The sequence below is a fragment of the Pelophylax lessonae genome, assembly GCF_965119305.1.
Source record: "Pelophylax lessonae genome assembly, chromosome: 7".
In the NCBI taxonomy this organism is placed as follows: domain Eukaryota; kingdom Metazoa; phylum Chordata; class Amphibia; order Anura; family Ranidae; genus Pelophylax; species Pelophylax lessonae.
The window spans coordinates 263,656,859-263,684,702 of NC_138774.1; the positions used below are offsets into that span (position 1 = coordinate 263,656,859).

General features: G+C 42.4%; 1 protein-coding gene across 3 annotated transcripts in view; it reads right to left on the reverse strand.

Annotated features, from left to right (window-relative positions):
- NEK6 (NIMA related kinase 6) overlaps nt 1-27,844 on the reverse strand; it is a 404,599-nt gene that overhangs the window by 223,493 nt on the left and 153,262 nt on the right. For all 3 annotated transcript variants that reach the window (XM_082263334.1, XM_082263332.1, XM_082263333.1), the window contains one exon: nt 4,901-5,020. In XM_082263334.1, the coding sequence (XP_082119460.1) occupies nt 4,901-4,984 (84 nt within the window). In that variant the 5' untranslated portion in view covers nt 4,985-5,020. The remainder of the gene's footprint in view (nt 1-4,900; nt 5,021-27,844) is intronic.

Here is a 27,844-nt window from a genome sequence, read left to right on the forward strand (position 1 = left end):
CGAAGACCCGATCAAAGCCGCATTCGGCTCTGATCGGGTCTCCATGTAAAAACACGGAAGTGATGTTATGAGTGACATCACTTCCGGGTACTGTCTGGCCCCAGATTAAAAAAAAATGACAGCATTCAAAACAGCCAAACTTGGCGTTTTGAATGCTTTTAAGTGCAGAGGAGGGGTTTGGAGTCTTTTATGGCACTTTTCCACTGCAAGTACCGGCTCGTACCAGGTCGGCTCTACTCGGCCCTGCTTGGCCCGGTTTGCTTTTCCACTGCTGGTACCGCATGGTATAGTGTCGGAACGGTTCGGTACGGTATGGTATAGGTTTGCTTTTCCACTAAAGTAGTACTAAAGTTAAGTGGGTGGGATAACAGCAGGGTGGGTGGGATTATCTGACCAATCAGTGGCTAGTAGTGACTGCATGCAAAGGATTGTGGGATATGGTACCAGTTTGGTACCTGTTGGAACCACAATCGAGTAGGTACTGTTTTTCAGGGCCGTACCGTACCGTACCGTTCGGTTCCATGCAGTGGAAAAGCAAACCTATACCGTACCGAACCGTTCCGACCCTATATCATGCGGTACCAGCAGTGGAAAAGCACAATAGCAGGCCGAACCGGTACGGTTCCATGCAGTGGAAAAGCGCCATTAGACCCCCAGATCCCTCCACAAAAGTACCTGTAAACATTTTTTTTTAAATGTACAAAAATATCAGCAATATGCATTGGCCAAAACATCGGTATCGCGGTATTGGCAACTAAAAACCGATATAAGTCGATCACTGCTCTAAACGCCTTTTCTCCTGGCAGGAGAAAAGCTGCTCAATAAAACACAGTAAAAGCCGTGATTTGCACATGCATGTTTATGCATGTTAGCGCGTGTTTGTGGTTAATGTATTCTATTTGCCAAAATATGAATTTATTTTGGCCATTAGAACACATTAACACTCAGACACATCTAACTTTACTGCGCATTTATGCTCCTCTCCTGAATGTGCTGGTGATTTTTATTTTATTTTTTTAGCCCGTAAATACTCCTCTTAAAAGCCTGTAAATGCGTATGGGTGCATAGACACACAGGCTAACATACAGGTGTGTTTACAGCCTGAAAAAATAAAAGCAAAATACCTTAATGATTACAGAGCTGCATTAATGTATGTCATTTGTAAATGCCTGACATTCAACTTACCTACCAGGGGGTGATTTTTTTTTAAATCAAGTCAATTTAAATCATGATTTAAATCACTAGAAAAAAGGCTTGATTTATTTTTTTTTTTTTAAATTGACTCGATTAATCACTTTTAAAGAGCAACTCTCATCTCTGTAATGCAGCGGCTCCTCCTCTGACCCACTGTAGACTCTCCGACAGTCCCATTAATTTGAATTGGGTGGCTGGTGATGCGGCAGGGATACAAAAAGGTGAGGGATCTGGCGGCAGCAGGTGAGTTGATGCCCACTAACAGGCGCTGCCATGATGGATCTGAAATGACAGGTGCTCTTTAAAATGTAAGGACTCATTCTTGCTGGTAGTTAGTGTGAAATTGTGTGAATGCATGAATGCAGTGCATGTTATCACAGCCTACTGTATCTTAAATAGAAAACTATCTTTAGATAGATTCTTACTCCAAAAACATTTTAATGAAATAAATTTGCTAAAAATCGAAAAAAATAAGATTTAAATAAAAATAAAAAAAGAATCGATTTTTCCACCCTGGTACCTACACACACAACTTAAAGAATATTTTTTTGCTATATTACTCTTCTGAGGTTTTCTTTTTTGTTGTAGGCTTCCTTTTATTTGTACCTGTTGATCTTGCCAGCATTATTATTATTTCAGGTACTTATATAGCGCTGTCAATTTACGCAGCACTTTACATATACATTGTACATTCACATCAGTCCCTGCCCTCAAGGAGCTTACAATCTAAGGTCCCTAACTCGCATACATACACAGTAGGGCCAATTTTTTTTTTATACAGGATCCAATTAACCTACCAGCATGTCTTTGGAGTTTGGGAGGAAACCGGAGTACCCGGAGGAAACCCACACAGGCACAGGGAGAACATGCAAACTCCAGGCAGGTAGTGTCGTGGTTGGGATTCGAACCAGTGACCCTCTTGCTGCTAGGTGAAAGTGCTAACCACTACACGACTGTGCATTAGCCCTTTTTATCACCCTATGATCAGTGGCAGGACAAGGTCATCCAGTGCCCAGGGCAAGGATGCCAAACTGCGCCCTCCCTTCCCTTAGGTTTAAGGTCAAGGCGCCCCCATCCCTGCAATAAACCATTGCGCCCAGGGCAACCGTCACTCCTGCCCACCCCTTGTCCCGGTCCTGCCTAGGATTAACACTCCCACTGGTTCCTACACACGTACATGTAGACGCACAGTTCACGTGCACATTCACCTAACCTTTTGTGAAAAAAAACAGAAGCCGCAGGAGAGTTCCCTATAGAGTAGTGGTTTAACAGCTGTTGGATGACATGAGAGAAGGTAAAATGCAATGGTGTACTTACACCTGTGAGGTTGCTGAGCCCCCTAAAGGGGGATCATAGAGCCCCAAAAATAGGAAATTGGTGTCAGCAGAAGCACCCAAAAGTTGAGAAGTGAATTCTTCATAAGTTCAGTATTTATTGCTCACAGAATAGTTAAAAAACAATGTTGATGTGTTTTTTTGCCACTATACTAACACTTTAAATAGCTGTGATCTGTCTTTCCTGCTGTTTGTTAGTGTGCTAGAACACACTTCTCAGATTCTCCTTCACTTTTGGGTGCCTCTGCTAACACCACTTTCCCATGTTTGGGGCTCTAAGACCTCTTACAGAGAATAGTAGCATGGGATGCGTAGTCCAGTGCAAGCTGACCACATCACAATTTGAAGAATTGCCCTTTGTTACGATGTGAACCCAGTGGAAGTAGTGAAGACGTAGATTCTTCAATTTCATTGATATACTGTATGCCTGTTTGGTGCTTTTTTCCCCCAAAGGGTTTAGTTATATGTAGCACCCTCCTAGTTAGGCGCTAGGTGTAAAAGCATTGTTATGCTCCATCTGCTTATCAGGGAAGCCTGATCGGTTAGTTTTGCCTGTTCCCATGTATTATTCACTGGCTCTGAGGGAGTGTCCCCATTGTATCCAATAGGGGAGCCTGTTGGACAGTGCAGGAAAGCCAGCCAGTGACACATAGACTTTTGTTAGAGTCCCAGTGGGAGGGCACTCCTGCCGTGCATCCTGGGATTGCTCATAAAGGCTAGGGGGACATGGGACAGGGCATCTTTAGCAGGAAGCAGAGTCCCAGGAGGAGGCTGACGGCTGTCTCTCCTCCTGCTGTCTGAGGAAGGTGGTCATAGGCAGTTGGCCTAGTGAACCAGGTGTGGAGCGGAGCCTAAAGGATCCTGTATAGCTGACAGTGGAGCTGCTGGCAGAGTCATCTAGGAAAAACAGTGTCCGCAAGTACCAGAAGACTTGCCTAAGGGTCTGCCCAGGAAGGGGGGCTACTCCAGTGAAGTCAGAGGATAGTTACATAATTACATAGTTAGTGAGGTTGAAAAAAGACATCAGTCCATCCAGTTCAACCTATGATGTGTGTGTGTGTTTGCTTTTAACCGTACATTGTATACCCCTGTATGTTGTGGTCTTTAAGGTGTCCATCTAATAGTTTTTTGAAACTATCAATGCTCCCTGCTGATACGACTGCTTGATAGACGGTCAGCTCACACAGTATGCCAGAGTAAAGAGGGTGCCAAGTATAGCCCTGAATATTAGGGTGTAAAAGGGGGTGCCATGTAGGCAGTGTTGGGGGTAACTAGTTACAAAGTAACGGATTACAGTAACTACATTACTTTTTTTGGTAACAAAGTAATGTAACTAGTTACAATACTAATATTGGTAACTACACTACTTTACTAGGCTATTGGAATGCGCTTTCCTGTGTTACCCAAGCCGTGCGATACAATCGTTATTTCGAAGAATAGAGAGGGATGAAGTTTATGACTTTTTGTTACACTTTATGTTTTATTCTGTTTTTTCAGGTTTTGTTCTCATGTTTCCCAAAGCCTGTGTTTATACAATAAACTCTATGCAGAAAGAGTGTCATGTATCTTCTTCTACACGGTCAATTAAGAAAGAGGAAAGTAAAGTAATAAGTAGTGAAGTTACTTTTCAAATGCAGTAACTAGTAACGTAATCTCATTACAATTTACAGAAGTAACTAGTAACTAGTTACATTTTTTGAGTAACTACCCCAACACTGCATGTAGGGCCCTGAAGAGAGATTCACTGAATAGTTCACTTATTACCTACTTCACTACAGTGGCATGGTGAAGCGATGGCTGTTAGAAATCCTGACATTGTACATAGTTCATTCAGTTGGAGTATCCCACTCATCCCTTCTCCTATCCCAGTTCTCAAATAAAACAACAAAAACCAAATCCCCTGGACTGTTTTCTGACTGAGCCATTCACTTGAAATACTCTTAATTATCAAGTTGTTGCTATGGGTAACCCAGGGGAATCCGTAACCAGCAGCTCCCATGGGAGCAGTGCTACATATACTTTACTAGATGGGCTTAGTGGTGCTGGGGAAGCATGGCTTAGCATAGTGTTGAAAAAGTCAAGGCCCACAGGCACATGAAAACTATTTTGAAGATTTACAAGGTGCTGGGCGCCAGATCTTCGTTCATTCGTGTATACACATAATGCAGAGGACAGATTTATTGTAAAATGTTTTAACATTTAAAAAAAATCAGAATACTTTTTAAGGAGTCTGATGCAACTACAGCACAATCCTGTATCTGTTTGCAGACAACAAATATATTTAAAAAAAAAAAAATTAAAATGACCACCAGACGAGCTTAGTCAGAACTTTCTGAAAAATATTACAGGATGGAGATTTCAGCAAAACTTACTTGGCTGTCATGTTGATATTCCTGCCCTTGCACTTTACAAAGGTGACTGTTCTTGTCTTCTAGGTGGTGATGAGGTCTGTCCATGGCAACATGCCAGTTAACACATGCAGTTTGATGTAACTGAAAAACAAGACCAATCAGTCAAAACCTTTCCACCTGTAAATAAAGTTATGCATACTGTAGATGGGAAACACTAAAAGTGAACTTACTTGTGTGATTCGCCTAGTAATCTATATCTCTGAATATCATAATGCCTTGTGTTTAAACGATAACCTGTCTGTTGGACAAGTTTCCCAGGATTCTCACTAACAGCCTCTAATAAGGATCTCAGTTACGGCTTTCCTTGTGTAAGCACGGGCTTTAACAATGAAACCTGATATTCAGGTACACCAAAATGCAGAATGCCATGTGATTATGCTCCACCATACACAAGAAAGATCATTAAATGCACACCTACAATGTTTCACTTTCAAATACCCATAAGGCAAGAATGGAACAATGGATTTGAGCAGAATGAATCCTCGTAGTTAAGTATTAAATAAAAACAAAAAAAAAAAACAGGACTAACAACATTAGCGTGAACACCTAATCTTTTGAGCTTTTCTTTTTTTTCGTTTGGAAACAGGTTTTCTTTGGATCTATAAAGCTGAACTTTGAGATAAGCAAATAATGTCTAAATCAGTGGTAGTCAACATTATCGGTATGGGGAGCCTCAAGTGTGGCCGCCAACATCACCAAAGGGCTGTGCATAAAATTCAGTGAATATTCAGTGTCAGAGACAGCAGACACGTAACAGGATATACGTAGTCAAAGACTATGGGCATGCTACAAGAGATGATCATAGACTGTGGACATGATACAGGAGATGGTCAGAGACTGTGGACATGTTACACGAGATAGTCAGAGACTGTGGACATGATACAGGAGATGGTCAGAGACTGTGGACATGTTACACGAGATAGTCAGAGACTGTGGACATGTTACAGGAGATAGTCAGTGACTGCAGACATTATACAGGAGATGGTCAGAGACTGTGGACATGTTACAGGAGATGGTCAGTGACTGCAGGCATGATACAGGAGATGGTCCGATACTGTGGACATAGTACAGGAGATGGTCAAAGACTGCAGATGTGATACAAGAGATAGGCAGAGACTGCTGAAATTATACAAGTATAACACACTGCATTGTTACTGATGCAGATTCTAAAATGGCCACAAGATGGCAGTGCTTTGCAGTTTAGTGGGCACAGAAACTAATACAGCCAGGCTAAGAATACTGGAACTTGTATGTTGCAGGCAGAACCCTTCTACTCAGATCAGCTGGTAGAGAACTGAAAATCTCCTGTGAGTGAGCAACAGGGGCAGGAGCGTAAAAAAAGGAAAGCCCAGGAACCCAAAGAAGGAGGGGAGGAGAAGACTGGCAAAAAGACAGGATGCGTGAGAGAGTGGAGGCTGATCCAGGTGACCACCCAGAAGCAAGGCTATCGCATCGTACTGTTACCATAAAGGACTGGGTGAGAGGGTTCTTAACTCATACTACCCCGTTACATGCTACAAGATAACTTGTTATTATTGCCAGTTACTCGAGTTCAGGATTTTGCACAACACAGACTGCCGCATAGAGACACAGGCCCTGTAGCCCAGTCATTACTGTTGCCTATTCACAGTAGACATTCATTGAAGTATTGCACCCAGGATATCAGTCATAAGGCCTTTAGTTGCTTAAATAGGCAGGGACTGTGAATGTATATGACCTCAGGCCTATTCCATACAAGGAAGCCACAAGTTTCACAAGTTAGGTTCTACATTTAAAGAGACACCTTACTGCTTAAATCTGCCCTCCCTTTATTCCAGTTTGATTAACCCTTTGCAACTTCTTGACATTTTAAATTTACTTCCCAGCTTATCACCTTTATTAAAAGGGAACTCTGCCTGCTGATTTATCAACTGCTGGGAAGTGTCATCTTTTTATCAAACAAAAGGACTACATCTCCAATGTGCACCAACCTAAAGAGGTTCATCAAGCTCTGAGAAGAGTTTTCTTACAAATAGTGATAGAGTTTTGTCGAGAATGAAATATGTTCCATATAGAACCTGAGAGTGAGCCCCAAGAGAGTTAGGCTAATATCTTTCTTCTCTCCTTTAATGCTCATCTGGGGAATTCTCTCTTGGTAGGAGGGATTGATTTAAACTCTGAGTCCTGCAGGGCAATTGGGTCTCAATAAAATGGCACTGCTATATATTTTATTGCTTACTTTGTTACTTGTGACTCTCTTTGTGTACAATTATACATTGGTTTTTGTGCTGATATTACTGCCTAGCTGCCTACCTAAATCTTTCATAAACCAAATATTTTCTTTATCAAAAGTAGTGTGTTTATCCTTCGTGTGATATCCTGGGTGACACTTGGTTACAATAAGGTGGTGTCAGCAGGGGTTGTGCCTCGCCCAGAGCTCAGAAGTGAACAGAGGAGCCATTATATTCAGCAGCTTCTGAAGGGGGTACCGCTACACAAGAGATGGTCAAAGACTGTAGACCAGGGGTCTCAAACTGGCGGCCCTTCAGCTGTTGCAGAACTCCAAGTCCCATCATGCCTCTGCCCGAGTCATGCTTGTAACTGTCAGCCTTGCAAAAACTCATAAGAATTGTAGTTCTGCAACAGCTGGAGGGCAACCAGTTTGAGACCCCTGTTGTAGACAGTCAATGACACTATCATGACTACACCCATGAAAAACCATTGCTTCAGTTCTGGATACATTTATTTCATTATTTCATTTTGTATAATAGTCTTTAAATAATTCCCCAAAGTACCTCTAAAGCCTCGTACACACTCAACGAATTTCCGCCGACTGGTCGTCTGTCTTTTGTCCAGAGTGGTGTCTGTTGGTTGGAATGTGCTCTAGACTGCACACGAATTTTCCCGCATGACAGAATTCTACTTCAGAAGTGATGTCATGTGTTGGATTGCTTTGTATGTGTTCTTTCATCTCTGAGCATGCCTAGTCTTGCTCATAAGATTTTTCCCCATCGAAATCTGTACTAATGAGACGAAAAGCGGACGTGCTTTGATGGTTGACAAAATTATATAGCCTGCACACCAGAATTTTTTCGCCCGAAAAGTCGGAGTCGGTTGTCGGAAGCACCATACTAACAAGTCGAAAATCGGTCGTCGGATGAAATTTCCCGATCCAATTTCTACTCGTGTGTACGGGGCTTAAATCCCAATTGGATGACATTTAGCTTGGTAACAAACTGTGTATCCTAAACAATTGTCTTTTTTCTGAAATCGAATTTTCATCTTTTTTTCATCCTTTTTTGCAACTGAGTGCCGCTAATGTTCTGCGAGTTTTTTCAGCCATTTACTGTCTACATGCAATCAGCTTTGAATGCATATCACTGATCTGGACTGGTTTCCTGATGGGGACAACAGTGGAGTATGCCTGGGGAATGAATGTCAGCACAGCCATATGTAGCTTCAGTAAGGAGTACTTGTGAGAAGGTAGTAATTGAGAGATGACTATCACCCCTTACCAGAAAGTGCTTGAACAAGGTCCTTTGTGCCAGGATCACTAGAAATTATTTTAGTAAAGCTGCATATTTAAAAGTATTGATACCCCTTTAGAAATTATAGTAACATGCTCAACCTGAACTCTATACATGTATTTTTAAAGTGTATATAAGAATTTACTATGACATTACTATGTAGAGATTCCTTTCATTTCCAGTTGCATTCCTAGGACAGGAAGTGAAGGGGAATTCTCCTATAAGGAACTCAGGCAGCAATAAAATAAATGGGCAGAGGTTCAACCCTTCCCTACTCTATTCAAAAGTAAAAAAAGGTATGGGTATACTGTATATACTTAAAAATATACCTAAAGGCAACTTTTTTTTTTTTTTTGGATAGAGCGAAGAAGGCTTAGACCCCCTGTCAAGTTTTTGTTAATATCTTTGTCCTCAGTTTATCAATATCACTAAATGTGAGAATAAAAGAAAATCACAAATTTTGGAGTGTCCCCAGAATCCTAAGGAAACGGAAACCTTTGGACACCATATAGGACAATATAGGACACTAGCGATGGTGACCCTGGTGACAACCGGAGATTCCCTCACTTTTTCATTTCACTTACTGCTTTGGTTGTGGGACAGGAAGAGAGGAGAAATCTCCCAAATGGGGCAGAGATGGTAAAATTAAATCTGACAGGGGTCCTAACCCTCCCTTGCGCTATTCAAAATGAAAAACCCAGTTTCTATCAAATATTTTTCAAACAATGCAAAAGTGCCACAATTATCACTTTGGAACTTTGCACGGTGCTGCAGACTTTTAGGGGTTAAAACAGGCAGTGAGGCGTCATATTATTTGCAGGCTTCCTTACAAATCCTTCTGCAAAGTGATCCACTATGATGCACTTTTCAGAGGTGCGATGAATCCCACTGCAAGTGTAAATGAAGCCTTACCGTATTAGTATGTGTTAATTAGTTTGACTATAACTCAATGGCTAATTTAAACATGTAACCTAGATGTGACATTGCTTTTTAAGGTCAAATAAGGCTTCTGATAGTGCTGTGTCCTTTCATTGTGTGAGAATTGTTAAAGTGGAACTTCACTCAAAAAGTGAAGTCCCACTGGTTTGCTCCCTCCTCCCACCTTGTAACTGAGTTACAGGTTTTTTTGAGGGGAGGGTCAAGTACCAATTTTTTATTAGTAAAAACGTTAAGGAAGGCGCCTAGCTCTTTCTAAAGATATTAAAACCTGCTGCCCCTTTAATTGTTTGAAACAATAAATAGATATAAAAATGGGTAAAGAGGCGCTGGTGATCTTTTAGCTGGATATAAATCTTAGTTGGTTACGTATAAAAATCATATATAAAAAAATATATATAGACAATATAGTATATGAGATACGTGCATAAAAAATATACTTATTAAGGTGCTTATTAATATTAATAATTTATGTCCCAAATTTTTAATAGTGTATAAATTATATAAATACGGTATTGGTATTTTAGGTGTAACAAACAAAAAAAAATTTTTTTGTGCTTATAGTGCATAAACTTAATTAAAGTGCAAATGCTGACCTTGATTTACCAATAAATTATTACGTATTATAAAAGTGCTTAATATCTCCACCAATAAGTTATATTCACATATAATAAATAGAAAAAATTAATAGTGCTCAAAAATTTGTGAAAAAAGTCTCTATGTTTCTGGATTTTTCATGCAACCAAATTGTGCGTTTTTTGTGATCTTTAATTCTTTCTTTAAAAAGTGCTCCAAGTGCTGGGGTGTGTCACACGTGGCCTCTTACCAGCTTTCCACAGGTCACAAGGACCTCCAGCGCATGTGATCCCTTTAAATTGGGTGGATCAAACCTCTCCTCGGTACTTTGTATATCCTGCTCCTACGTTACTCGAGGTGGACAATATAGTCCATACATATAAAGATAGGAAAAAAGCCTCCAATAGTGAAATATTGTTTATTTAATAAAAAACACAAACTAAGGATAACAATTTGCCTCTTACTCTTTGTTGTGCCCTCCTGGCACTGGGCAATTAAGCAGTATGGGTCACGGGTGTTGGGAAGATATCCTCAGGGGATCTGCAGCTCCCTCATGTATCTCTCTCCCTGTTCCGTTTATGCCGATCGGCTTGCGTCCCAGCCACTGCCTCGAATGCCTCTGTTAGTTCCGGGTATAGCATTAACCACAATGCATTTCGCTCATTGTGCGTCATCAGGCGGTTCAATTTTTTATTGGTACCTACTCCCACCTTCGCAATTCTCTTCTAGGCGAGGATGATGTATCTTGCCCCAGCCCTTCTGCTCCCTTCCCACAGTGTCCTGGGACATGTGACATGTCCCAGGAGGCTGCAGGACCATTCACAAAGTGCTGTGCAAGCTTGCACATGCACAGGGAGAAGCTGACTGTGGTTCTGCAGGAAGCCACAACCAAGTTCCTTATCCAAGATGGAAGCACTGGCAACCTGCAGCATAGTAAGAACTGGCTGTAGGACAACAGTGCTGGACCCCAGGCACTAGTGAGCAGGGCCGGGATAGAGGGTGGACCATCTGCCCTGGTTGCAATGGTTTATTGTAGGGATAGGGGCATCTTCCTTCTTTTACAAGGCTGACAGGAGTAGTGATAAAGGCAAAGATTTTGACAAGCAAGTGACTGCTGGGAACTGTAGGAACTCCTAAGCTTGCACATCATGAATTGGGGTGAGGTTGTGCAGTCTGGCATCTTTATAAAAAGGAATAGCTCTCTTTAAACTGCGCAGTTTGGCATCTTTGCCCTCGGCACTGGATAGCTTTGTCTCAGCACTGCTAGTAGGTATCTAATTGTTAAAGGTTAGCAGCTACAGTATAGCAGCTGACTTTTAAAAATCAAAAATCAAACCAAAGTTTCTCTTTAAGCCTCGGTTCACACTGCCGCGACTTTGAATTCGGCATGCCGGCGCGACTTTGAATCCGGCATGCCGGCGCAACTTCATCGCGGCTTACATATGACTTCTTTAGTAGAAGTCAAGGCAAGTCATATTGAAGTTGCACCAAAAGTAGTGCAGGAATCTTTTTCTAAGGTGGAGCGACTCAAGTGGCTCCTAATAGAACGGTTCCATTGTCGATAATTGGCGCGACTTGTCTTTCGACTTTGAACTCTTAAGACACGGCAATGTGAATCAGGGTTTAGTGTCAACCAGGATACTCCTCTTTACAGGTTGAGGGGCTCCAGGATGTGTGTTTTGTACACAGGAAACTGGTTGTTCAGTCTCCTCTGGCATCACTAAATCCTGGTCTGGATCCTGGAGTTTTTATAGAAAGTTGGTTGGGATGAAGCCTCCAATCTTGTGTTCATGTTTTCCTAGCAATCAGCACATATATTATACAGGTATGTGCAGGGTTTTTGTAATAGAGTTAGACTACATTTGAGCAGTTCTTGTGGCTGTGTGCATCATAGTTGAGAAGACAGACCGGTAACTAAAGCCCCGTACACACGTACTGATCGTCGGCCGACCGATCGGCCGTCTTTTGTCCAGGGCTGTCATGTCTGTTGAAAACTGCAAAAGACTGCACACGAATTTTGTCCGCCAACAACAGCCGACAGCAGAAGTGATGTCATGTGATGGTTAACTTTCCTTGTCTTTTTTTCTTTTCTGAGAATGCCCAGTCTTGCTAATCTGCTGTCTGTCGGCCGAAATCTGTACTGACTGGCGAACAATCGGCAGTTCTGGTGTTCTGGTGTTGGCCAACAAAAATTTTAATGCCTGCACACCCGATTCTGTTCGGCCAAAAATGCGCTGTCGGCTATCGGAAGCATCATACTAACAAGCCTACAATCGGTCGGCGGGCCGAATATTTACGGCCGAAAAATCGGTACGTGTGTACGGGGCTTAAGGTTATGAACGGTGCTACATGAGTAAGCTAGGAGTCTAAAGAAAGGATTGACTTTTGGCAGAGAGAGGCCACATAACCTCTTCATGGGTGACACTTTGTGATGTTTACACCTTTATTTTAAATAAAAGTGAGCAAGAAAATCCCTAAAAAGATAGATGAGTGGATGAATCTTTGGAAGTGCAACCTAAAACCTTGTAAAGCAGGTGAGAAGAGCCAGTCTGCAGGAGGAAAAAGTAGTCTTCAAAAAGACAGTGCTCTATTTTTAGCTGGAACTGTGCAAAGATGCTGTGGTGTGTACAAAGTCTGACTGCAATATTTGGCATTCAACTTGCAAATGAAGCCGTCACCGGTTACATGTGAGGAGAACCCCAGTGGGTGTACCCTGCGATTAGATGCAAGAGACAGCCCCGTGGTAATCAATGGGAGACTGACAGCTCCTGCAGCTAGCCGCGGCTGCTCGCATGCAATCGCTTATGGAACGATTTTCTGTGCGCGATTGACTCTGGATGCAGACAATCTGTATCCAGGCACTAATCAATCGCAGGTGACCACTCCATGAGCGCGTACATGTAAACAGCCCTATTAAGTTGCAAGAGCTGCCAGCCTTTAATTGATTTCAATGAGGCTGTCTCCTACATCTAACCACTGGCAAGCTCGCTAGGGTTCTTGCATGGATGGGGCAACAGCTCTATTCACAAGCTTATGGGGTCTAAAACATGAAAATTGCTTAGTCACAGTTGAAATAAAAAGTGTGGTAGAAGAAGGCCCCCTATAGCAGTGGTCCTCAACTCCGGTCCTCGGGGCCCACTAACTGGCCAGATTTTAAGTATTACCTTGGTGAGATGCAGAATACTGCAATCACTGAACAGCAAATGTAGAATACTGCAATCACTGAACAGCAAATGAGATCACCTGTGATGTAATTTAGTAATCTTGCAAACCTGGCCGTTAGTGGGCCCCGAGGCCTGGAGTTGAGGACAACTGCCCTATAGGTTGAGGATAGTTTGGGGAAAGATTGCCCACAGTTTAGGAAACTCCATGGAATTAGGAGGGAGCTCATACACGGGGTTCAGAAAAGGACGAGTGTGACCCCAAATAAAAGCCACTTTTGAAAGCTGATGCCCAATATTTTTTGGTTTTAAATGTTTTTGGGGATGTGTGGTATGAGTTTGTGTTAGGGAGATTGCATGCAGTCTGTGCTCGAAAAGCCTGCAGGTCTATGCAGGACCAAACTATCTCACAGCTACCCAGCAGGCTGAATGTTTTGCTGATTATGAAATTTTGCTGACACAGCCCCCTGCAAGGAAAAACTTTTGCGTTTTGTATTTTCTGAAACAATGACAGATAAACAGAGGCAGGAAGCCCTTAAATGCACTTTGATATCTGGACTACCTTTCTGCGTACTTATTGATTAAAAACCCCCGTTAAGTATTTTAAATATATAATCTATTTATTTATTAATTTTTTCATTCTCTGTGCCAAGTCAAAGTGTTTTTACAGTGAGATATTACAGAGCAAAGAATCCAAAACTCTAAAAACAATAGATGTCCTTCTAACTGACTCATTCATGAACTAAACATCTGAGATGGGTGACAAAAAGTAAGTTGATCCTATGAAGATTCCATATTCCCTTTCACCTTATTTGCACCAAACTGGCCCAAAAAAATTATTTCCATGCCAGGACAGTCTGGCCACTGGGGCTGCTGTATTAGACTGTGTTAGCATTAGTTACATACAGTAAATGGCGCTGTGTTTGCGGCCCCAGTTTGAGATGTTTCCTCAATTGACCCTGGAGGACCAGGGTCAATTGTATCCTATCTCCACCAGGGATAGGCTTGTGTTTTTATCGTTCAATACATGGCTTCCTCTCATTGGCCAATCACAATCCCCACTTTGTATATAAAACACTTCACTGCTGCTGAGTAGGCCCTCGGTCAAACCAGTAGGACTTCAGGCATGACATATGATCTACAAATTGTACCTGAAGTAGCATCCAATGTACAGTGCCTTTCGAAATTATTAGGCCCCCTTGAACTTTGCGACCTTTTGCCACATTTCAGGCTTCAAACATAAAGATATAAAATTGTAATTTTTTGTGAAGAATCAACAAGTGGGACACAATCATGAAGTGGAACGAAATTTATTGGATATTTCAAACTTTGTTAACAAATAAAAAACTGAAAAAGTGGGCGTGCAAAATTATTCAGCCCCTTTACTTTCAGTGCAGCAAACTCTCTCCAGAAGTTCAGTGAGGAACCCTGAATGATCCAATGTTGACCTAAATGACCAATGATGATAAATAGAATCCACCTGTGTGTAATCAAGTCTCCGTATGAATGCACCTGCACTGTGATAGTCTCAGGTCCGTTTAAAGCGCAGAGAGAATCCTGAAGAACAAGGAACACACCAGGCAGGTCCGAGATACTGTTATGGAGAAGTTTAAAGCCGGATTTGGATACAAAAAGATTTCCCAAGCTTTAAACATCCCAAGGACCACTGTGCAAGTGATAATATTGAAATGGAAGGAGTATCAGACCACTGCAAATCTACGAAGACCTGGCCGTCCCTCTAAACTTTCAGCTCATACAAGGAGAAAACTGATCAGAGAGGCAGCCAAGAGGCCCATGATCACTCTGGATGAACTGCAGAGATCTACAGCTGAGGTGGAAGACTCTGTCCATAGGACAACAATCAGTCGTATACTGCACAAATCTGGCCTTTATGGAAGAGTGGCAAGAAGAAAGCCATTTCTTAAAGATATCCATAAAAAGTGTCGTTTAAATTTTGCCACAAGCCACCTGGGAGACACACCAAACATGTGGAAGAAGGTGCTCTGGTCAGATGAAACCAAAATCAAACTTTTTGGCAACAATGCAAAACGTTATGTTTGGCGTAAAAGCAACACAGCTCATCACCCTGAACACACCATCCCCACTGTCAAACATGGTGGTGGCAGCATCATGGTTTGGGCCTGCTTTTCTTCAGCAGGGACAGGGAAGATGGTTAAAATTGATGGGAAGATGGATGGAGCCAAATACAGGACCATTCTGGAAGAAAACCTGATGGAGTCTGCAAAAGACCTGAGACTGGGACGGAGATTTGTCTTCCAACAAGACAATGATACAAAACACAATCCAAAATCTACAATGGAATGGTTCACAAATAAACATATCCAGGTGTTAGAATGGCCAAGTCAAAGTCCAGACCTGAACCGAATTGAGAATCTGTGGAAAGAACTGAAAACTGCTGTTCACAAACGCTCTCCACCCAACCTCACTGAGCTCAAGCTGTTTTGCAAGGAGGAATGGGCAAAAATTTCAGTCTCTCGATGTGCAAAACTGATAGAGACATACCCCAAGCGACTTACAGCTGTAATCGCAGCAAAAGGTGGCGCTACAAAGTATTAACTTAAGGGGGCTGAATCATTTTGCACGCCCAATTTTTCAGTTTTTTATTTGTCAAAAAAGTTTGAAATATCCAATACATTTCGTTCCACTTCATGATTGTGTCCCACTTGTTGTTGATTCTTCACAAAATTTACAGTTTTATATCTTTATGTTTGAAGCCTGAAATGTGGCAAAAGGTCGCAAAGTTCAAGGGGGCCGAATACTTTCGCAAGGCACTGTATTTATATCTATGGCAGTGTCTTAATAGAAACAATTCTAAGTAGTACGATTTGAGAAGTAGTTCATGTATTACTTTTTCAGGACTTCAGCACAATTTCACTGTCATAGACTATAATGTAAATCGTGCTGCAAATCGTACCTGTGTCTATATCAGCACTACTAGAGCCCTGAAAGAAGTTAAATACTAACCCTTTGCTAGTTAAACTTTTGTTCATAAAATCAATGTTCCTCAATGTGACATGGACAGCCCATCTCACTGAAGTAGAACTGAAGTCTTATCAAATTGTTACAAATCTCATAGAAGTAGTGCTGAAGTCGGACTATAAATTGCACTACTTTAAATCGTATCTGGTATGACCACAGGCTTATGGATAAGTTTACCTTTGGTAGCATGTTACACCCATATTTAGGGTGTAACATGCTCCAGGAGTCCCACACCCGCTGTCAGTTTAAACATAACGCAGCTGTGTGGGGCATCATTAATTCACCAGAATCCTGTGAATGAACGAACTACAACTATGAACTCCATCGTCATCGTGGCAGATAGCTTATAGTTTCTGAACTAGGAGGGCGCTGGTGAGTGTTCTTCTAGTTCTTTGATGTTCCTGCTCTTCAGTAGCTGTCTGCCCATTGACAGCTATACTAAGAGTCTGCAGGAGCCTGGCATTGCACCTGTGAATTACTGATCATAGGTGCAATGCCTTCCCACTTGTGCTGTTCACTGTTCTCTTCTCTGAAGTGAAAGCTGTACCTGAGGATTTGCCGTACACGGATCTTCCTGTTTCTTCCTAATTTATTCTGTATGTCTGTTATTTTTGCACTTCTCCTGCTGCTTCTTTCACGTTACCCCAGCAGTCATCAAATCACCACTCATCAGGAACGTAGCTCTGACATGAGACAGCAAAGCTCTCATTCTGTATCAAGATGGCCACCTCCACAGAGACACGGTGCAGCACTCCTATGCTGTACTCAATAACACTGGCTTAACCTGCCCATCTGAAACTTTTCCAAGAAGTAAATCACAGATCTCTTTGATATCTGCTTACCTGAGTCAATTTAAGCACACTCAAAATTCCTAAGCCCTGATGGAGAAGTCTGTATGGCCACTGAAAAGTGTCGGAATTTTTTTTTTTTCTTTGCTATGATCCAATTTTAACATTACAAACTTTAGACCGGTGTTTCTCAACCTTTTTTCAGTCAAGGCACCATTTTTATCTCTGCACAATCTTGAGGCACCATATTCTAAACTTTTGTAGCATGACCCCCATGAGGGCTGCTGGGTAATTGCACCTCCTTCGCACTCCCTGGAACCTGAGGTAACTCCGACCCGCTAGGCACTATTGATTCAGACATATTGGTATAATGATATCTGGGACACTTAAGTATCAGTATATTAGTTTACTGAATTCAAGCAAGAGAATGTAACAGATATACGTTCAACACAACTGGACAATCAATACAGGACTATGATAGGATATTTTGGTTCACTGTGTCCCAAATGTGAATATGGGACCCAAGACTCAAAACCTAAAAATAACAATACAACACGTTATTAATAGATATATGAATATCTATATCTCTATCTATATATATATATATATATATCAGTCATTAAAGAATTTGTGAAAGTGACTACCAGAAAATCCTATCTAGTCTGACTATATATGACTCGAACTACTGGTACAACTCAGCAATGTCAGTTTATCTATTTAAATGTACTTCAAATATTCAATCTAGCAACTGAAGTAATGAACTTTAACACCTGCAGGGGGCCCCCCTTTAGCAATGAATTACTAGAGTCACTGTCCTAGCAAGGCCTTGCAATTCTTCGCCGGCAGTTGGAGCTCCGGTCACTTAAATAAGTGACATTTGCAATCCACAGAAAGGGGTATAAGTATCCAAGGTCTGTTTAAATGTGAACAGTGTGTGTAACTTTAAGTATACTTGCAGTTCTCCAAATCATTATGCATTACAGTATCTCGGATGTGTCCACTGGCAGCCGTCTCATCCTTTCAGGGTTTTCCCTCCTGTTGCGCTGTGTCACAGACTCTTTCTCTGCACTGGCGGTAGTTAGGCCTCTCTCACCTATCTCCGCACCGCCTGATCAGCTGGCCTCCACACAGGGCTAGTCACCTCACAGTTACTTCTGCTGTCTCTGGAATGCGCTCTCTCTCTCTTTCCACACAGGTCTCAGCCTCTGGTCTCTCCGTCCACGCCAACAGCTCAGCTCCTCTTCCAGTACCTCTGCTGCTTTTCTCTTTAACAGGTCTAAGCCAACTGTACAGTATTTTAAGTGTGTTTGATGATGGAACATAATACACATTTAATTAGGGCATCATCACTTAAGAAACATTATTAACATAACAGACCACTAAAGGCATTGCCTAAACAAACTCCAGCTGCTTGAATGTCATGGAGTATGCAGTTCACTAACAGCCAAGTGCTGCTAGAATGACACCAACTGCCTTGTTAGCAGTTTTCTTTTTTGGTTTGTTGTATTTCTTCATAAAGGTCTTATGAAGTACAAAAGCACTGCTTCGTTACTGTAACCAACAGCTTGGAAGACCATGCATTTTAACATACATATACTGTATCTATGATGGTTGACGTATATGACAGCAACCCTTTGAAAGTTAAGAAATGCAGACCAAGAGTTCAGTAGTGTATCAAGGCAGTATAACATTACATCTGTGCTAGTAAAAAGGTCAACACAATGCTTCCTTAATCCATCAATGATATAACTGTAGCTAGCAAAAGTTCTTCCAGGTGGAATTGCAGCCTCTTGTTAGCTGCGTTTGTGCTACAGGTACGTACAATCTTTTCTGAAGACATGCAAGGGTACACATGCCAACACATAATGCCTGCATTTTCCCAAACTCATCTTTCTGACCATATTTCTGACAAAATATCACCTTCAAAAACGTACTGTGTATGGCAGCTAGCTACAAATGATAAATTCAAGAATGAACATTATATCTAATCAGGAGGTAGCCTGAGTCCCTTGGTCAGCTTAAAGTCCAACTGAACCATCATTGCAATTATTCAATTCCAGGTGCAAGAAAACAAAACAATATTCAATTTCTTTAGAATTTTCGCAGATTTTTGTTGAATCAGCACCACACGGTTTAATGAAAGTTGACCGTTTAATACACTGTTGTCGAAGGAACTGGGTGGAAATTCCTCAACTGAATAGTACCTGCATCCATTCAGATACAGGCACCGTCCAAGTATTCTGACAGCCCATGGAGCTGGTTGTAGAAATACAACAGCCGGTGTTCCGTGAAAAAACCCTACCCGTGAAAATTCCCTACCCTCGTCACTTCCGGTGCACCTACGTCATTGAACAGCTGAGCAGCTTAGCAGTGCGCATGCTCGAAGCTCCGGAGGGTAGGGAATTCTCACTGTGTAGGGTTTTTTAACGTTACACCGCATCAGCTGTTGCCACGGGTACATTAAAACATCTCGGCTACAACATGAAATCATCTCCGCTCCTACCCCTGTCACTTCCCTGATCTTGGCTACTAAATGTAAAAGCGGCGGCGGGTCTATGAAAATATAAATCACGGAGCCGAGATCTCCGTGATTTATATTTTCATAAACCCGCCGCTTTTACATTTAGTAGCCAAGATCAGGAAAGTGACAGGGGTAGGAGCGGAGATGATTTCATGTTGCAGCCAAGATGTTTTAGTGTACCCGTGGCAACAGCTGATGCGGTGTAACGTTACAACACACTACCATGGAAATTCCCTACCGTCCGGAGCTTCGAGCATGCGCACTGCTAAGCTGCTCAGCTGTTCAATGACGTATCCGGAGCTGTGAGCATGCGCAGTGGTAAGCTGTTCCATGACGTAAGTGACAGGAAATGACGAGGGTAGGGAATTTTCACGAGGTAGGGTTTTTTAACGTTACACCGGCACTTCAGGTTCATTCTTCCATGATGTTTAGGGGAGTGACTGAGAGAAACTTTAAAGCTGAATTCCAGATATGGCTTTTTCGTGCATAGATTGGTCCAGATCAATGTGAGTGTAGCACCCTCCTAGATGGGTGCTAGGTAGGTAAAGCCTAGTGTCTCCATCTGCTTATCAGGGGAGCCTGATTGTTAGTTTTGCCTGTTGCATGTGTCCATGTGTGATTCATTTGGTCTGAGGGAGTGTCCCCACTGTATCCAATAGGGGAGCCTGTTGGACAGTGGAGGAAATGCAGCCAGTGACATACACGCTTTTTTAACTATCCCGGTGGGTTGGCACAAACAGTGGTGCATCCTGGGATATGTTATAAAAGCCAAGGGCACATGTGACAGGGTGTCTTTGGGCAGGAAGCCAGGTCCCAGAAGGAGGGTGACATTTGTCTCTCCTTCTACTGCTGTGAATGGTGGTCACAGGCGGTCGGCCTTGTGAGCCAGGAGTGTGGAGCTGAGCCAGGAGGTCCAGGAGAGCTGACTAGTGGAGTTGGAGGCAGAGTAACCTTGGGAAAAAACAGTGTTTGTGAGTACCGGAGAGCTTGCTGGGAGTCTGCCCAGGAAGGGGACCACTCCAGTGTAGATTCGGTGGACAGGTGTCAGCAAACACAGCAAGTGAGAAAGGGGGTGCCAAGTTAGAACTCTGAAGAGTAATGCAAACATGATCACATTATCTATCTTCACTTCAGTGGCAAGGTAAAGCAGCGGCCTTGCCGCACACTACAGCTAGTTGTCCTCAAGATTGTGCATAGTTCATAGTTAGATTATCCCAAACATCCCTGCGCCTATCCCAGTTCCAAATAAAAACACGAAGAAAACAACATCCCCTGGATTGATTACTGACTGAGCCAAGGACTTTCAAATGCTATTGGTGTGCTATTAGTTGCTACGGGTAACCCAGGGGAATCCATAAAGTGTAATTCTCAGCAGTCCTCTAGGGGGCAGTGCTACACGAGTATGCATATGCCATACCTGTGGTTATACTTCAGGGTTACTGCAGTGATCATCACTTAATTCCAGGTCTCGTGCCAAGTGGCACGCTGCATAGTGAATATGGGTCGCTCAAACTCACAGATGCCATTCATAAAAGCATTGCATTTTTTTCAATGCCTAAAAGACATTCGCTGATTGGATGAGTTGGAGGTCTCAACCTCATCCAGTCATTGAGAAAAATGCAAGACATTCTACGAATGGGGCCTGTTAGCTTGCTTGGCACATTATCTGGAAGATAGAGTTGATTACTGTAGTTGTAGAGACTATTACAGTGGTTCTTTGCTTCCATAGTTATGGCATATACATACAGTATTAACATTGGTCCAAGCTGGACCGATTTAGCTATGCAATAGAATCTTTACCTGAAATTCAGTTGTAATGTGGGGGGAAGAATGGGGAAAAATTTGCTGCCTGAAAATCATCAAGCAAGAAACATGGTGGAAGTGAGAGAATGAGCATTGATTAGAGCAGAGATAGTCTGCTGCTGCTCCTTCACTGTCCAATGGTAGCCTGGGAGGATACAAAGTACGTGGAGTCATTTACCTGGCTCCTTTGCCCGGCAGTGCCTTGTATATTTCAGCAATGGATAGAAAGAAATACAAATCTATATCCAGAAAAAAAATGGCAAGAGATGGCTTCAAACTGATGCTGGTCTGTCATGTCTGATTACAGGCCATCTTCAAATAAAAAAATACTCTATGTAGCGGATTTCCAAGTCATTGTTCTGTCTGGTGCTGGGTGAGAAGATTCTTTAAAGCAATGATAAACAAGCTTGAAAATGTCACACTCTGATATTTAGTTTCAAAGTTTTTCTCTTTGAACTTTGTTCAGACAGTAAAAATACCAACCAAGACATAGAATAGTTATAACAAAAACTCAAAAAATGGCCAAATAGAAAAACAACAGCATCAAGCTAGGTGCATTTATGTGAAAAATTATCTTTTTAATTTGCAGCACTTGGAAAATAAAATTAGACTGAAATCCTGACTTAAAATGATACTATATTTTAGTGCCGATTTTTGTATAAAAATAACAAACGTTATACCTACCTGCTCTGTGCAGTCATTTTGCAAAGATCAGCCCAGATCTTCCTCTTCTCGGGTCTCTCTTCAGTGCTCCTGGCCCCTCCTTCCTGCTGAGTGCCCCCCACAGCAAGCAGCTTGTTAGGAGCCGAGCCTTAAGCCCCGTACACATGATCAGATTATCGAACGATCTGTCGTCCATTTTTTGTTGCATGCTAGTCTCATGTCGAAAGTGAAGAGGTTACTTTTAATACGAAATTTCCCGTACGACAGAATTCAACTTCAGAAGTTATGTCATGTGTTTAATTGTTTTGTATGTGTTTTTTTTGTTTCGGAGCATGCCTAGTCTTGCTCTTAAGATTTTTTTCAGACGAAAACTGTACTAATTAAACAAAAATCGGACGTTGTGTTGACATACGATAAAAAATGTATAGCCTGCACATCCAGTTTTTGTCGTCTGAAAATCCGTAATCAGCTGTCGAAAGCACTATACTAACAATCCGAAAATCGGCAGAGCGTTCGCCGGATGAAATTTCCCTTCCGATTTTCGTATCGTGTGTACGGGCCTTTAGACAGAAAGGCTGCCTTCGCCTGGTACAGGTGTCCCCACTGGGCATCTCTAACATTTTGAATTCCCCCTCCAACCCCCCCCCCCTATTTTCTTTCTCTGTGACAATGGTCACCAGAATAAACAGAGCGGTGAATGTGTTAAATGGGGACCCTGACAGCAACAAATAAATTGACAAGGGATTTAACCCATCTCCCTTCTACTTAAAAAACAATTGTCTAGAGATACTCTTTAATAAGGTTTTCTTTATAAACTAATTGAATTTTTACTGTTACATATGGCGCTTTTCCACTGCATGGAACCGAACGGTTCGGCACGCTTTTGTGCTTTTCCACTGCTGTTACCGCATGGTATAGTGTCGGAACGGTTCGGTACGGTACGGTACGGCGACGCTTTTCCACTACATGGAACCGAACGGTACGGTACGGCTCTGAAAAAACAGTACCTACTCGATTGTGGTTCCAACAGGTACCATAACTGGTACCATATCCCAAAATCCTTTGCATGCAGTCACTTCTAGCCACTGATTGGTCAGAGAATCCCACCCACCCCGTTTTTATCCCACCCACTTAACTTTAGTACTACTTTAGTTGAAAAGCAAACCATACCGTACCGCACCGAACCGTTCCAACACCGTACCATGCGGTACCAGCAGTGGAAAATCAAACCGGGCCAAGCAGGGCCGAGTAGAGCCGAGCCGGTACTTGCAGTGGAAAAGTGCCATTTTGTACAATAAGAACATGGAATCGAGGTCCAGTTTCTGACAATGTTACTCGTATAGAAAGTCCGTTTCTCCACTTTGCCTTCTTAATAGCCTTTAATATTGTAGTGCTGCCCCTGAAAGGGCTGCTGGATTGTTGGACTTTTCCATTACACATAGCCAGCCAACAGGAATTTTTACACTTTCCCAAAGGCTCAATAAACAGTCCAGGGGATTTGGCTTTATCGTTTATTTAGGGGATACATTTGGATAGGGAATAGGGTTGCATGGGATGCCCAGAACTGAAGAACTTGGATAAATGCTTGAGAACTTGCTAATGTCTCTGACTGCTAAGAACTGACTTCAACAGTGCTGCACACTTGTAGAAATGATGGTGCACCTAAAATAACAACAAATGGGTTCCAAAAGTGGAGGTGCAGGTGCTGCTCCTTGCAGGAATACCAAAACACCAGGCTACTAGTGTCCCAAGCTAGAGATGTGGGGGGTTTTCTGGCTGCTTTGTGCCGGCTCTAAGCTGTCCCCTGGTCCCAGACATAGAAAGTATTGTGCTTTATTTTCTTCTCTGTACGGGCTTGGGGTAAGTTGAAATGAAAGTTACTCACTTAGTCTGTTTGTGTGATTCCTGGAATGCAAGAGCTGCTGTATGGGCACTCTGCTATACAGGCTGGGTCTTGATTTCAGGTTGGCTTCAGCTAAGCCTAGTAAGGGTGTGAGACTTCCAACTGCTGCTTCTCTCTTCCTCTCACTCTCTTTCTTCTGGTGTTCCTTCTGCCGAAGGGGTAGAGACCCCCAGCACAGGGGTCACCTCCAGGCAACTTAACCCTGGACTCTGCTCCCCCAACTGCCAGGCTCCTGAGTATTTATGGGTTGTTCCCACACCTACTGAGCCTTGCCTCCTCAGGGATTCATGGGGACTCCAAAAATATTTAGGCTGCAGTCTCTGCTCCTTCACCCACTAGATTCTAGGAGCCAAACTAAATGTACCTTACCTAGTAACGCTGAGGGTGCTACAATATTTACAATATTTAAAGATGAGTAGTTAAGGGGACCAAAGTGACATGTAGTGACCTCATTGCCAAACCAACTGGAGTTTAGCTTTTAGTCTAATCTGACAACAAAATGTAATTATTGAGTGATCGATGTGCACACGCCCCCAAATGCGATGGATACTTCAGACCAAAAATCTCTAATTTTATCATGCTTCCTGGTCTTTAGTTTTGTTTACTGTATTACATAAATAATGTTTTTTCGATCACCAACTAGAGGGAGTTCTGTACTTAACTTCCTATGATTTCATTTTCCTGCATATCAACCGCTGTGCTTCAGTGCTCCTTTCTTTCAGTGCAAGCCTAAGGGCCATTTCTGACCGGACTCTTTAGAAAAGATTACTGCGTTTTTTCACAGCAGTCGTTAGGCAGAAAATGTAATATTTTACAATATATGGGTGGCCACTTGGTGATCTATCGACAAATGTTTGCATTCAAAATAATGATTAAAATATAGGGAAGCTACCAAAAAAAAAAAAAATGAGAATACCGGTACTTCTTTCCTAGGTGTACATAATATAAATGGGTACTAACATTTTGTTTTTTAGGTAAAGTTGATCCAGGGAATATCCGATTGCCTCTCGGGGGATCAGGAAGGGTTTTTTTTCCCCTGCTGTAGCAAATTGGATCATGCTTTGCTGGGTTTTATTTTTGCCTTCCTCTGGATCAACAATGAGTATAGGATTGTGTATATGAGATTGTATGGTTGGGTTTTCAAAACTGTTTTTTTTTTTTTTTTATGGTTGAACCGGATGGACTTGTATCTATGTAACTATGCTTAGAAAACGACTTCCGAATGAATGTTAGAATAATGAAGGCCCCATGAACCTCCTTTAGGGAAAGGGAGCCTTGACTGCTGGATGCATGGCGTCACTGTGGGTGTGAACCTAAAACAGAAGTTAAGTAGCTCCCTTGGGATTGGCTACAAAGACATGAGGTGACTGGATGGAGCCTGAACTCTAGGAAAAGTCTACGCTGGGGCACATCCAACTGCTCTGAGGCGATTCAGCTGTTACAAGAGTTGCCCACCCTCTGCCCGTTGTGATGTTTTATCACAGCTTTATTGGCAGTTTTGACCTTGCCAGCAATTGATGTTGCTTTATGGGCTATGCCCTCAAGTTAAATTCTGGGGTCAGTCTAAGGCTGCATTCACATGTCAGCGTTTGGATCGCGGGCAGAACCGCCGCAGTTCCGCCCGCGATCCGGAGATTATTGCAAATCGCGGGACGCCTGTGCGTTGCCCGTTGATTTGCAATAGCCCCCCAAACGCTGAGCGATGTTGCTGCGATTTCCGCCTGCCAAATCGCGGTAACATTGCGCAAAAACAATCGCGGGACGCAATACGCTCCAAAGAAGCTCTTGTACTTTTTTGGGCGTAATGCGTCCCGCGATTTTTTTTTTGCGCGATGTTGCCCCGATTCGGCAGGCGGAAATCACGGCAACATCGCTCAGCGTTTGGGGGGCTATTGCAAATCAACGGGCAACGCACAGGTGTCCCGCGATTTGCAATAATCTCCGGAAACGCTGACATGTGAATGCAGCCTAATGTCTGTCTGGCACTGATGGTAAGGACAGGCCTCTTAGACTATGTAAGTTTATGTTTTATTGGCCTTGCCCTATTTCCAGCTTCTGTGTCTTTTTGGGGGCCAAGGTATTGGTTTGTTAGCTGCTCATAAATGAGCCTATGCTTCTCAGCAGTCATGGCTCAAAATGGTTATTCACTAAAAATTAGAAAGCAGATTGTTCATACAAATCAATACCTGCTGTAGATGTTGCAATATAGGGCAATTTACCTATATAACCTTAATGCTAAGGGTGAGCTAAGGTTTGGGCCAAACTCAGTTCAGTCCAAACCTGTGAGAAACTGTCACATGATTAAAGACTGCCAGCCCAGTTATCTACAGCCGTGGAATTCTGTGCATAAGAAAGGGTTCGGAATGCTGGTACCATCACTGACCTAATATGAACACATGGCCAGAACTGGACAATGTCAATGACCAATTATGGCTATGTGGTCATATTTGGTCAATGATGTCAACAGCGTTCCTGCCCCTTTGTTAGATGCCACTATGGGGCAGAGAATTCCATGACTACAGCTGATTGGGCCAGTTGCCTGCTTTTCTTTAACCACTTTACCGCTGCTCACTAGAGCTCTACTGCGGCAAAGTGGTTTGATAACGTCTGGCGACGTAGACCTACGTTGCCAGACATTCCCCTCTCTTGGCGGCGCGTGCCGATCGCCGCTGCTCTTCCCCGATCATCGGGGAATCGAGTCTGGAGATCTGCCCGCTTGTGTAAACAAAGCGGGCGGATCTCCTAAGTGACAGGCAGGGTCAGATTGCAGGGTTCAGCATAGCTGAACCTGTGATCTGTCCCTGTGTCACTCAGTCACCTCCCCCCACACATGTCAGTAAGCACCAGGCATACATTAACCCTTCCCTCTCCAATAAAATTAACCCCCTTCCCTGCCAGTGTCATTTTTACAGTAACAGTGCATATATATAGCACTGATTACTGCAGTAATGTCACTGGTACCCCCAAAAGTGTCAAAAATGTCAGTCAAGGGTCCGATCTGTCCGCCGCAATGTCGCAGTCCCGCAAAAAAAAATTGCAGATCGCCGCCATTACTCGTTAAAAAAAACCCACCAAAAACAACAGAAATCTTTCCCTTAGTTAGTAAACGCAATAACTTTTGCGCAAACCAATCAAAATACGCTTATTGCGATTTTTTTTTTTTTACCAAAAATATGTAGCAGAAAACAAATTGGCCTAAAATGATAAATTTTGATTTTTACATTTTTTGGGGGGAATTTCATATAAAAAAATGTGAAAATATTGTTATTTTTTCAAAATTGTCGCTCTTTTTTTGTTTATAGCGCAAAAAGTAAAAATCGCACAGGTGATCAAATACCACCAAAAGAAAGCTCTATTTGTGGGGTAAAAAAGGACATAAATTGAATTGGGTACAGCTTCGCACGACCGCGCAATTTTCCGTTAAAATAACGCAGTGCCGAATCGCAAAATATGGCCTGGTCAGGAACGGGGTAAAACCTTCCGGTCATAAAGCGGTTAAAATACGCTCATTGAGAATTTTTTTTGTCAAAGACATGTAGCTAAATACATTTTGGCCTAAATATATGACAAAAATTGAATATATTGGATATTTTTTAGTAGAAAAATATTGTTGTTTTTTTCAAAATTATCGCATTTTTTTATTTATATCGCAAAAAGTAAAAATCGCACAGGTGATCAAATTCCACCAAAAGAAAGCTCTGTTTGTGGGAAAAAAAGGACGTAAATTTCATTTGGGTACGGCGTTGCATGACCGTGCAATTGTCAGTTAAAGTCGCACAGTGACGAATCGCAAAAAGTGGCCCAGACGTAAGACAGCAAAATCCTCCGGTGGTAAAGTGGTTAAATATATTAAACATAGGACCTAAGATTAAAGAGATTAGCAGCTGGCCTTGGACATCTTTTTTTTATTCCTTGATTTTGGAAGTCCTGCTAAAAATGTAAATTGACTCTGTCTGGCATAAACCTTAGATCCCTGCAAGAGCGGAGCTAATAACGAATCTGTCCAGCAGCTGGAGTCCCCTATCTTCGCCTCGTTCCAGTGCTGCAG